General features: G+C 34.4%; 1 protein-coding gene across 3 annotated transcripts in view; it reads left to right on the forward strand.

Annotated features, from left to right (window-relative positions):
* The window catches only part of Esyt2 (extended synaptotagmin-like protein 2), a 56,973-nt gene that overhangs the window by 11,746 nt on the left and 31,342 nt on the right, over nt 1-13,885 (forward strand). For 2 of the 3 annotated variants that reach the window (XM_088263121.1, XM_088263120.1), the window contains exons 5-11: nt 934-1,074; nt 3,636-3,712; nt 7,417-7,483; nt 9,733-9,878; nt 10,165-10,285; nt 11,118-11,181; nt 13,089-13,195. In XM_088263121.1, the coding sequence (XP_088119247.1) occupies nt 934-1,074; nt 3,636-3,712; nt 7,417-7,483; nt 9,733-9,878; nt 10,165-10,285; nt 11,118-11,181; nt 13,089-13,195 (723 nt within the window). Of the gene's footprint in view, nt 1-933; nt 1,075-3,441; nt 3,562-3,635; nt 3,713-7,416; nt 7,484-9,732; nt 9,879-10,164; nt 10,286-11,117; nt 11,182-13,088; nt 13,196-13,885 lie in introns of those variants that run through there. The other variant, XM_088263122.1, reaches the window with a different exon arrangement.

Below are 13,885 nucleotides of genomic sequence, written 5' to 3' on the forward strand. Positions count from 1 at the left end.
GAATAATAGTGTTAGTATAAAATACAAAAGATGCTTGACTATCAGAAAACAAAATTTATTACTTTAATTTTTTTTAATAAAATTAAAAACATAAAAAAGATGAAAAGTAAAAAGTTAGCAAGCATGTACTACAAGAAAAAGGAGCTTAAGTCTGTCTCTTCAATAAACAATCTAGGCAAAATTTTAAATCTACACAAACTTAGGTAATTAACACATTGTAGTCGGGCGCTTCGAACAATAGACTCTAGCCTATAGCGGGTGTTTTTCGCGATTAGCGCAAAAATATATCGCTTTCTTAAAATTGACACAATTTCTAAACCAAATAATATTTTCGATTGAAATTTTCAAAGAAATCATAAATGACATTTGATCATCAAAAATAAATTATAATCATAATTTTTAATTAAGTATTCCGTATTTCACAATTTTAGAAGCATTGTAAACTATAAAAAATAGTCTTCCCCTCCGAGATATCATTCCCTATACAATGCTAATATATTCAAATAATAACATACCAAACAGTAAACAAAACAGTGCGAGCGGTATGAAAAATAGTCCAATACGTGAAATGGCTCAAACTAAACTTGAGATTGAGATCGCATAAAAACTCTAGATTTCTGGGGATGCCTTTACAAGCGACACACTAGCCAATCTGGATAAGACATCTCAAATAACGTCAACAGACTATCGCCTAGCACCCAGGTAGCAGATTACCCTTCAACGCGTTTTATTTCACGCTGATAACAAACCCGTATATTGCCGTTTCCCACCGATAACCGACAGTCGACAAAAACGGCAAATGCCGTGTCCTGACGACAATGTGTTAACATCTAACAAATAGTCTTTGTGGAATAAATTGAACAGTTTTGGAGCTATGAAAAATGAGTGTCTTTTTAATTTGTGCACGTTTTTAAGTTCCATAATTGATTTCAGATCTTGGTTCAAGTGTGGCCAAATGTGAACCACTACGCTCGGGAGATTATCAAGGAGAGCATTGAGCCCAATGTGTGCAAGAGTCTCGCCAGCTACAAACTCAACAATTTCAAGTTTGAGAGGATGATTCTCGGAACCATTGTGAGTAAATTTTATTTATAAACTAACCAGAAATATGAGAAGGCTTTGGCGTGTTTTGAAATTAACCGGCGGCCCGATTGAGCGGAATCGATTGTATATTAACACATTGAAACAAAAAACAATATGAATAGCATTAAAAAACATATGGAGCATATAAATTATAGAAATTTATTCTAACTGAGATGGTTCTTTCTTTTGTCAGGATATTATCACAGGGCCATTTATTATTAATAATAATTATATTAAATTTCAATAATTTATATAATATAATAATAAAACCCTTATCCACACCCTAATGGTGCATAGGGCACTGCGTCATAAAAACGCAGTGTTATCTTGATCGTTTACACATGAAGGAAAGGTGATCAGCCCTCCGCTTAAGGTGCCAGTCCAGGTAAATAAATATTACAGTGAAAAAATCACTTATATTTATTTTACCACCCTTGGGAATCAAACCCGGGACCTCCAGAATGGTAGCCGAGCGTGCTATCCATTACACTACAGAGGCTGACAAATAATTTATATAGCGCTTACATAAATATAAAATACTACCTCAAGGACGCTTCACTGTGAACGAATTAGGGAAAAGAAGATACTGGAAATGATTTAGCAAATAAATGTGTTTTTAGTTTTTTTCTAAAGATCATCTTACTCTCATTATTTCTCACTACTCGCGGAAGAGCATTCCACACTTTTGGTCCCGCAACAGCAATACACGCTTGCCAAATTTAGTGAGTTGGTTAGATCACTTTGCCCATAGCAGTTGTTGTAGCCGATCGAAGCGTGAGATGTCTACCAACAAATTTGTCATTATATTTTGTCATTATCAAACATAATTAAGCCATCATTTTGCACATTAATCTAAAAAAATATTTAGAATGCATCTATTATTGATGTATTATATTAATACATTGAGTATGGTGAAGTTTGTTAAAGAAATCGCTCACTCCTTTCAAAAACGTCATGAATCAAAAAACTTGATATTTCAGGAGAACGTTTTTAAAGTTTAAAAATATAATACAATGTATTAAAAATAAATATCAAGCCACTTTTAGAACTTTTTACTGTGCAAAAGATCTTTTAAGTAAAACCTGAACGTTTTTTCTCCATTTCAAAAATATTTAGTGTATTTAAAAAAATAATTAAACAATACCTTTTCTTCAAAATGCAAAAAGAACACTTTCTGCCCTGTAGCGGGTAAATATTAATTTAAAAATATGCCGCTTTGCTGGGATACAGTACATTTTCTGGGCATTCCGAAAACATGCACAACTGAAAATTGACGATTTTTGATTTATGACGTTCTTGAAAGGAGTGAGTGAAATGTAATTAGATCATGTTAAAATCACATTAAAATGTAATTAAAATATTTTTCTATGATAGCGACCTATCCACTATACAGCAAAGCAAACATAACAATAAATTAGATATTTAATACGTTTTGTTGTATATGATGTCGAAGGTAAATGAAACGCACAAAAATGTGCACACCGCCGCAACATAAGATTTCTGATGCGCTCAAATATATGCACTCCGTAAATAATGTGCTAAAATCATATAATAATATAATAAATAAAACCCTTATCCGCACCCCAATGGTGCATAGGGCACTGCGTCATATAAACGCAGTGTTATCTTGATCGTTTACACATGAAGGGAAGGTGATCAGCCCTCCGCTTCAGGTACCAGTCCAGGGTAATATTGAAAAATATGACAGTGAAAAAAATCACTTATATTTATTTTACCCCCCTTGGGAATCGAACCCGGGACCTCCAGAACGGTAGCCGCGCGTGCTGACCATTACACTACAGAGGCGGACAAAATCATATAAAGATTAATTTAATTCATTTATTTAAACTTCATGTCCAAAAAATAAATAAGTACATTGGCGGGCTTATTGCTAAAAAGCAATATCTTCCAACCAACCAAAGATGATGGAAGTCTAAACATTCCAGTGTTATGACCTGGCATTTGGCTGGCTTAAGTGTATACACTTCTGTTAATTTTTAATTAAGATGTACATATATACTCACTGCTATTGGATTTCTTTTGTATGTTAGTAGCAATTTTGATAGAAGTGGAAATCATATATGTTTAGTTTCCGAATCAGGTGTCATTGTTGAGTTACAGCTAATGATATCTGTGCAGAAGCTGTTAAGATATGTTTTGTTTGCTGTGACGACATGCCAGAATTGTTCAAAAGCAAACAGTGATAAATACTTTGATGAATGTTATTTTTCTTGAACAAACATATCCCCTTCTGTGCACATAATGGCGCATTGCTCCTGCTCTGAATTCTAAGAAATTTGCATTAATTATGAGTAATAGTGTATGCTATGAATCTTGCGGTGTTTGTTTAAAAATTTCACTCTGTTTTTTCATCTTACGTGGGCTAAAAATATCCACATTGAGACTCTTTTTTTATTGAAGGTATTATCAACATATTATTTGTGGGAAACGCTTCAAAGCGTCTTTTACAAACTGTTGGTAGGTATTTATTTTTATTTCTATGAATTTATAATGTGATTTACAATGATAATAGTAGCATGCCATTGTTTCAGCCACCGAGGGTTGGAGGGGTCAAGGTGTATGACAAGAATCTGTCGAGAAACGAAATCATCATGGACATCGATTTGTTGTAAGTTTTCTTTCATATTTATTCAAATGCTAGCCCTGTAAATGCCCAGACTTGCATGTTCTCATCCTTAACCTATTCATCCTTAACCTATTCATGCTTTTGTTTTTTTTTTCGCAAAAATAGGTGTAAAAACGTCAGGTCTTTTATTTTATTTAAAGAGTTTACATAATTTAAAAGTTATCCAGTTCAAAAACACAAAACATGGTAAGACAAAACATCTAACCTTTTTCACATTTACCTTCCCTATCCTTACTATCCTACTTGCAGACAAGCATCTAAAATAGGCGCTTTGCAGGCTATTCCCTTTTTTAATTTTTTTATTATTTTAAATATCTTCTTCTACTTCTTTATGTAGATCCTAGGGATCTGTTTGTGCCTCCGCATGTTGCTCTTGGGATGTCGACTCCCAGCTGTCTTTCCATCTTTTCGGAGGTCTGCCTGGGGGTCTGCGTCCTTCAGGGTTGCCTTGGAGGGCGATACGTGGAAGTCTGTCTTCTGACATTCTGTTTATATGTTCCTTTCAGTATCGCCTTTGTTGTCGTCCCCACCTCAAGATATCCTCCGTCTTACACATGCTTCAAATGTCGGTATTTCTTACTCGGTCTCGCAATGTGTTTCCAGTTATGGATCGGAGAGTCTTCATTTCGGAGGTTCGAAGTCGAGATTTTGTTCTGGAAGTATCTGCTCTTGCCTCAATCCCATAAATGGCTAAATGTTAAAATACTTACCTAATAAACCTAATATAAAGAAAATTAGAACGAGTCTAACTATATAATAATAATAAAATTTCTTCTTCTAACCCTTATCTGCACCCAATTGTGCAAAGGGCACTGCTTCGTATTGAATCGCAATGTTGGTGAAAAAGGTGATCGGTCCTCCGCTTCAGGTACCAGTTAAGGGTAATATTGAATAAATATTAGAGTGAAAAATCACTTATATTTATTTGACCCCCCCCCCCCTGGAAATCGAACCCGGGACCTCCAGCACGGTAGCTAAACACGCTAACCATTACACCACAGAGGCGGACATAATAATAATAAAACAATTGTCTAATCTCTTGTCTTGCTTTGCTGTGTAGAGGAAAGGTGTCACTATAATACAAAAATATTATCGATTCTTTTCTGTCATAATTCTTTCGATGCGATTTTATATCACCCGCGTCAAATTACATTTCTTAAATAAACTTCACCATAACCAGGGCTTTTAAAATAAAAAAGGTCTGGAACTCACTTCATGTCAAGCTTTTCAGTAAAAAAAATAGTTCATTCCAACACCATATTATGTCATTGTAAGCGCAAACATTGTTTCATCTAATTGATTTTGAAGATTAAAAAAACTAAATTATCCGTGAAAAAAAGTGCCGGAATGCCATTCCACCGCATTACATGGAAAAAAGCCCTGCCGTAACTAATGTGTTAACTATGGATCACCCTGTAGTTTGTTGCTCTCCGTTACTTGTCTGACATTGAACCAACTAGCATCTTATTTTTGTATATTGGCACCATTTACATATCGCTTACTCCTTTCAACAACGTCATATATCAAAAATCGTCAATTTTCAGTTGTGCATGTTTTTGGAATGCCCAGAAATTGTACTTTATGTCAGCAAAAGGGGCATATTTTTAACTTAATATTTACCCGCTACATTTTGAAGAAAAGGAAATTGTTTAATTTTTGTTTAATTTAGTAAATATTTTTCAAATGGAGAAAAAAACATTCTGGTTTTACCTAAAAAGATCTGTTGCACAGAAAAAAGTTCAATAAGTGTCTTGATATTTATTTTTAATATGTTTTATTTTATTTTTAAACTTTAAAAACGATCTCCTGAAAAATCAAGTTTTTCGATATATGACATTGTTGAAAGGAGTGAGAAATATGTATGAAAAATAATAGCGTGTTGATTTTAAAGTAATAAAAAATTGGCACAAAATCAAATGTACGCATTTATATTTTCTTTATTTATAAAACTCTCCCACGTTATTCGTATTAAATTTATTCTGAATTGCATTCCGCTTTAAATAACTGAAACATTTTTATTTGTGCTATTTTTCTTTTTTATGTGCCATTCTAGTCAGCCGATTATTCCGACTCCTGACCTGACCGCTTTCAAATATTTGAAATATTTGATCATGCCATGTTTTCCTTGATCTTCCTTGGCTTTTATTACCTATCACATTGGTCTTATATTATTTTACTGTATTTTCTTCACTCTTTTGAATCACATGCCCAAACCATCTCAACACACCTTTCTTAATTTTATCAATAATGCTTATCTCAGCCTTGCATTCTTTCCATATATCACCATTTGGACATCTATCATATCATCTAACCTAACCTAACCTTACCTTAACTTCAAATTTGCAGCTTCATTATTTGAAATATTTGATCAGGCCATGTTTTCCTTGATCTTCCTTAGCTTTTATTACCTAACACATTGGTCTCATATTATTTTACTGTATTTTCTTCACTCTTTCGAATCACATGCCCAAACCATCTCAACACACCTTTCTTAATTTTATCAATAATGCTTATCTCAGCCTTGCATTCTTTCCATATATCACCATTCGGACATTTATCATATCATCTAACCTAACCTACCTTACCTTAACTTTAAATTTGCAGCTTCATTATTTGAAATATTTGATCATGCCATGTTTTCCTTGATCTTCCTTAGCTTTTATTACCTAACACATTGGTCTTATATTATTTTACTGTATTTTCTTCATTCTTTTGAATCACATGTCAAAGCCATCTCAACACACCTTTCTTAATTTTATCAATATGTCAATATCAATGCTTATCTCAGCCTCGCATTCTTTCCTTATATCACCATTCGGACATCTATCAAATATTATTGTATCGGGTTGTGGTCCCGTGGTTAGTGTCGCTGACTCTTAACCCTTACTGGTCCAATGTCGAATCTCATTCGACATGTATCACATTTTTTCCTCTTAGGTCCCATGTCGAATGTTATTCGACATTTTTTTTCATCATTAGTATTATTTATTTAAATTCCAAGCTTACATTTTTGTCACTCGTATCTATTACAACAGTATGTGGAGCAGAGGACATTTTTTTCCAATTGGTATGTAACTGTCTACCTAGACTTTTTTTTTTTAGTTTTGGGGGACAGCAAGGGTAGGCAGAGAGAGTAGAATGCCACACTACTCTGTCTTTGCAAACATCGCCTCTTCCACGTTCATGCATCTCCTCATACATACCCGCCGATTATTACGACTCCTAACCTGACTACTTTCAAGTATTTGGCATACCTGATCGTCTCATGTTTTTCTCGGTCTTCCTCTGCTCCTTTTCCCAATTACATTCGCCTCATAAATAAACCCTTACTAGGAATACTTAGGGACTGTTGTATTTTTAATATTCTTATACTTATTATTTTTTGACATCTCATCAAAGATGAAGAAGAATATGGAAGTCTGGGCATTTACGGGGCTGACGACCGTCATAGGCTGGTTTAAGTGATCACTTTACACACGTGTAACATTCACCAATTCTACCCATTATTGACAACCAATCTACTCAAATTCTTGGAAGTTCTATATATATGAACCAATTTAGAAACTTTGTTCTTGAATCACTAGAACTTCACTAGAGACATCTATTGGTGAGATGTAAAGAATTAAATTTCTTATACTTAGTCCATTACCATTAACTTTTAATATCAATTTTGTCTTTATTCCCAGCTATGCGGGAGATTGTGACATCTCCTTCACCTTGGGAGGAATAAAAGGCGGAATCAAAGATTTCCAGGTTAGTTGTGTAAATTTAATACAACTTCATGAAACAGCTTCATAATTTAACAAAGATAAAATGATTGATGTGTATAATCAGCAGAAAATGGTAATCCGTTGATTGAATACAAAGCAATGAATAATTTCTTGTTTTTAATCGTTCAATTCATTAATCATACAACTCATTAAAGTGTCACACTTATCACCATGAGGAAAATACTGAAATGTGATTATTTATTTTTTTATTTCATCATATGCATACAGTAAAACCTCCATATAAAATTTTATATGCTGATCTTTGTACATACATTTTTTAACGATAAATTACCAAAATAATTTAAGGATAAAATAGTTTTAAACAAAAATTGTCATGAACATATTACCAAAAATAAGGATAAAATAAGACGACATTGTTGAAAAAAACCGATTCGCGAAATTGTTTGACGTATAAGGGTTTGAAAATGTATGATGAGATGCCTGAATGTATGAAGAATGAAAAGAGTCTGAAAGAATTTAAAAATAAAATTTTTGTTTACTATAAGGAAATGTAAATATATTTATATAGATTATGTAAATTAAGTGTAAATAATAGTTTATATTAGTTGTAATATAAGCTAACTTAAGAAATAAAAAAATAAAAAATAATAAAAAATAAATATTACGGACTAATTGGGTGGAGGGGGTGTCTGTTTAAGGCGAAAGTCCGTTATGTTTTTAATATTTAAAAAAAAGGAATTTCCCGCAAAGTGTCTGTTTTAGATGCTTGTCTGCTTGTAGGATTGTAAGGACAGGGAAGGTAAATGTGAAAAATACATCACAAACACTCAGACCAATTGAAGATATTGCCGGGTATTGAACCCGTGATGCCAGTTTTGCAGTCAACCAACTACGCCACGGCGCCTGTCAAATAGGTATAGCCTTCCAGCAGGCACACTGAGAAATTTCCCTTGAGCACTTGTCGTAAATTTTACGTCATCAAGTTTTTTCTATGTAAATTGTGTTTTTTGTATAAAATTGTTAGAGAAGTGCTGAAAGGTAATGATAAATGATGAATGACAGTTTAAAAAAATATAAATTTGACTTTCTTGTGCTAAAACCTTCCGCATGCAATGCTGATTTGTATTTTGTACTATATGAAATATGTGATTTAAAAACAGGAAAAATGTGAATATTCCCAATTTTTATTGACCATAGTTGATGTTGAAATGTATCAATTTTGTAATTTTAGCTTTGGTAAGTATCTGAAAATGAGAAAAAAATATATCGCAAGTAGCCGTCATAGCTAGCGCAGCGGCACGACTGCCCTGAAGGACAACCTAGGCGCTACTAAAAGGATATATACATATCACTCACTCCTTTCAAGAACGTCATAAATCAAAAATCGTCAATTTTCAGTTGTGCATGTTTTCGGAATGCCCAGAAAATGTACTATATCACAGCAAAAGCGGCATATTTTTAACTTAATATTTACCTGCTACAGGGCAGAAAGTTTTGTTTTTTCATTTTGAAGATTGTTTAATTATTTTTAAATATTTTCCAAATGGAGAAAAAACCTTCAGGTTTTACCTAAAAAGATCTGTTGCACAGTAAAAAGTTCAATAAGTGGCTTGATATTTATTTTTAATATATTGTATTATATTTTCAAAGAGATAGATTGAGAAATGCCAAGATCAGGGAAATATGCGAGATCGAAGATGTCGTTAGGTGGGGAAGGCAACGAAGAAGACAATGGTATGCGCATGTGAAGAGAATGGAACCATCCAGACTCCCCCACATCGCATTGTACGGCCAACCCCATGGTAGACGACTCCCGGGCAGACCACCAAAGAGATGGGCCGATAGCTGGGAATCGACGTCACAGGAGGCTAATCCCTCTTAAAAACAGGCCGTAAGGTCTATAATAAGAAGAAGAAGAAGAAAAAGATATTTTCAAACTTTAAACGATCTCCTGAAAAATCAAGTTTTTTGATAAATAACGTTGTTGAAAGGAGTGAGCGATATATCAAAATACTAAATAACGTATCGTGAGTGTACTGAAAAAATAACTCGAAAATTTGCAATTTTCACTTAATGATGCAGTATTATAAAGTTTTCAACGTTCCATAAACTGGCAAAATACACGTCTCCTGAAAAATCAAGTTTTTTTGATTTATGACGTTCTTGAAAGGAGTGAGCGATATGTCAGAATATTCATAGTTTTTACCATTGCTTACTTAATTTTGGATGGATTTGAAAAAATATATTAATTTATTTTAAATCTGTCACCAGATCCACGGGATGCTTCGTGTGGTGATGAAGCCGCTGATAAAGAAGATCCCTCTGGTAGGAGGTCTTCAAGTATTCTTCCTTAACAATCCAACCATCGATTTCAATCTCGTAGGAGTGGCAGACATACTGGACATGCCAGGATTCAGGTAAAAATGTGTTAAGGAAATATATAGTAGGTTTATATTATATGTAGGTGTCTGAACTTGAAATGAAAGAAGATGGATGTCTGGACTTCGCAGGGCTTATGACCTGGCATTTGGATTGCTAAAGTCTCCCTTTTGTCCGCCTCCGTAGTGTGATGGTCAGCACGCTAGGCCACCGTCCTGGAGGTCCCGGGTTCGATTGCCAGGGAGGGGGGTATCTGATAGCTGATCGGGAGTAGCTGATCTTCTTCTCTAATACTTATAATACCTTGCTGTGTTTTATTTATAGCGATCTGCTGCGGCGCGTTATTGTAGAGCAAGTGGCCGCATTGATGGTACTTCCTAATAAACTACCAATCAAATTAAGTGATGAGATTCCTTCTCATGATCTGAAGATGCCAGAACCAGAGGTAATGAGAGACTATTTGAAGTATTTTTAAGTGCTTAATTGAGGATGTAATACACTTTTATATTTATATTTTTTTAAATATGTAATAGATGTAATTTTCTCAATATTATTAATATTTAAAGCATTTACTATGTGCTTAGTCATTTTTACTTATTTATTTTTTTACGAAAATGTTAATAATATTAGTATATAACCACTCACCGAGATTTTTATGTCTACCGGTTTCTAGACGTATCCGTCTCTTCGTCAGGAAAATCACTACCACAGCATGCAAACAATACCACCCTTCACCACTGTAGCACCATTTACACACTTAAAACTACACAAAATGTTTAGCACATGCGATTTTTGGTCGACCCGAAGACCAACATGCACTAAAGGTTTCAGCACCAACATGCGTTACGAGCCGAGGTTAAACATGTACAAGGATTTAACTTTTTTTTTTGAATTACCTAACATCCAAGTGACTCTGAAATCTAGCTACGGCTTATGCAACACCGTTTATCATGTCCCTACTCAGGCTTCAACTTTATAAGTTTCATAGACTATGCCTACTTGTGAGTGGATTTACTCTTTGTGTTTAAAGTTACTATAATTTCATGTAATTCATGAGTGAAAATTCTAGGCAAAAACACTCACAAGGATTTAACATATTAATAAACCAGCTTATATACTCGTAGGATGAAAGGAGTAGACGGGGTTTGAATTGGATATTGACGAATCTTGCTTAGCCGATGTTGAATCAAATAATGGACTATAAGTAAAAATAATGTAATTTTTTTTTAAATTGTACATTCACACACGTCTTTTATTAATTTATTTGTTTGTTTAAGGGTGTGCTGAGAATCCACGTAGTCGAGGCTAAAAATCTCATGAAGAAAGATATTGGAATGTTGGGTAAGCAATATGATTTAATTTAACACAATGGGTACAGCCTACGCGCCAGGCGTGTGTGGCTGATAATGAGTCAAATGGCTTAAAAGTATCATTTCGTAGTTAAGTAGAGGAAGACTGAGAAAATCATGGCACGATCAAGTATGCCAAATACTTGAAAGTGGTCAGGTTAGGAGTCGTAATAATCGGCGGGTATGTATGAGGAGATGCATGAACGTGGAAGAGGCGATGAATGTTTGCAAAGACAGAGTGGTGTGGCGTTCTATTCTCTCAGAAGCGTGCGAGAAGCAGCGTGATGGTTAGTTAGTTAGTTTAAAGTACACTAAGACCTCACTTTGCGTCGTAGGTACGTTCCAAAATATCGCGACGCAAATTGAAATTTACAAAACGGGAAATTACCTTGTAGAAAATTTAAAAATGATTCTCTGAATAATAATAAAAAACCAACGCAATTCGAAAAAAAAACGACGCACAGCGATAATTAATCAGTAAGTCTTAATTCAGTAACGACGCAACTTCGAAAAAACGCAAAGTGAAACGACGCAAAGCAAGGTCTGAGTGTATACCCTTACAGTCTTGATACAGTATTGAGTCGGTGCATTATGAATATTAAAAAAAAAACACAAAAAATAAAAAGGGATGAATGAAACTTCCAAGTTTTTTTAGATCAATCAAATATTATTTTTTAACCATTATCCATACCTAATCGTGCATAGGGCACTGCATCATATTGATTCTGTGTTTTCTTGATCATTAATTGCACGAAGGCAAGGTGACCTGCGCTTCTTTTACCAGTCCAGAGTGACTCAGAATAAACTCCCTGGGAATCGAACCCGGGAAACATGGAAGCCAAACGCTCTTACTATTGCATCACATAAGCGGACAATTATGTAATATAACATATTATTATTATGTTTAATATAAAATTTATCTACTTTATGATTTTAAATCGGTTATAGCAAATAAAAAGCTATCATTGAAAGCTAAACTAGCGGTACACAACAGATTCCTGGTTCCGATCTTGATGTATCTAAGCAAAGCATGGCTTATCAGCTATCAAATTATGTACTTGAACTTTGATGTGTTACTTGAGCCCAGTGCAAAAAAATAATTAAATTTGTATTTGGTCTACAATAATGAACGTATCGACATGATTCATTGTTTCCCTGACAGGTGACACTTCGCTCACTCCTTTCAAGAACCTCATAAATAAAAAATTGACAATTTTCAGTTATGCATGTTTTCGGAATGCCCAGAAAATGTACTATACCCCAGCAAAAGCGGCATATTTTTATCTTAATATTTACCCGCTACAGGGCAGAAAATGTTGTTTTTGTGTTTTGAAGTAAAAGGTATTGTTAAATTTTGTTTTTTTAATATACTAAATATTTTTCAAATGGAAAATAAAACCTTCAGGTTTTACCCAAAAAGATCTATTGCAGAGTAAAAAGCTCGATAAGTGGCTTGATATTTATTTTTAATACATTGTGTTATATTTTTAAACTTTAAAAATGTTCTCCTGAAAAATCAAGTTTTTTGATTTATGACGTTCTTGAAAAGAGTGAGTGACTTATTGTCACGATACTTCGATCGATACCACAATCTAAATATTTTTATTGTACTGGGCTCAAATAACACATCAAAGTACAAGTAGCCCCGTTCTACGGTATGCCAAGGAGCAGAAAGCAAGCATTGTGGCTGCGCAACATTTCGTGACTGGACCAGAATAGGAGGGGCAGAGGAGTAGTTTCGTACGGTGCAGGATCGCAAAGCCTTTGCTAGAGTGATCACCAATGTTTGAGGGACCTGACAGCACAAGAGGAAAAATTAGGCCCATCAATGCTGCCATTAATTTGGTATATTTATTTTGGTATATTTCTAAAGATACTGAATCATTTGTATTATTACAGGTAAAGGCAAGTCTGATCCCTACGCCCTCATATCTGTCGGAGCGCAAGAATTCCGCACGCAAACCATAGACAATAATATCAACCCCAAATGGGACTTCTGGTGTGAGGTACGTTCACAACTAATTCATTTTACAACTTATCTATGAGATGGTATTCAAGATTCTGCAGATTTCCATTCAATACGTCAGGAATGATCACTCCATGCAAATACAGTGAAACCTCTATCTATCGTTTTTAAAAGGACCTATTGAAATAAGTCCACCTCCGTAGTGTAATGGTCAGCACGCTCGGCTACCGTTCTGGAGGTCCCGGGTTCGATTCCCAAGGGGGGTAAAATAAATACAAGTGATTTTTTTCACTGTAATATTTATTCAATATTACCCTGGACTGGTACCTGAAGCGGAGGGCTGGTCACCTTTCCTTCATGTGTAAACGATCAAGGTAACACTGCGTTTATATGATGCAGTGCCCTATGCACCATTGGGTGCGGATAAGGGTTTTATTATTATTTTTTCACTACGGAGGCGGACAAATGAATTTGGGGTAGAAGAAATAAATGACACATTCGAGAAAACAATTATTCGAGGCACGATAGAAAGAGGTTTCACTGTACTTCAAAATAGCTAAAAGTACGTTTTTTATTGATTGAATCGCTGTTTACTTTGTAGAATTTCATAATCAGTTATCTATGTAAATAAAAATTTTATATAGTCTGTATTTCTAGCAAAGCAATAATATTGATGACGCAATGTGGACATTGAAACTAGGTTAATGTAGGTGTGTCTATTCAGACACAT

The sequence above is a fragment of the Brachycentrus maculatus genome, unplaced genomic scaffold (assembly GCF_059751285.1).
Source record: "Brachycentrus maculatus isolate JH-2025_06_01 unplaced genomic scaffold, ASM5975128v1 h1tg000196l, whole genome shotgun sequence".
Taxonomy (NCBI): Eukaryota; Metazoa; Arthropoda; class Insecta; order Trichoptera; family Brachycentridae; genus Brachycentrus; species Brachycentrus maculatus.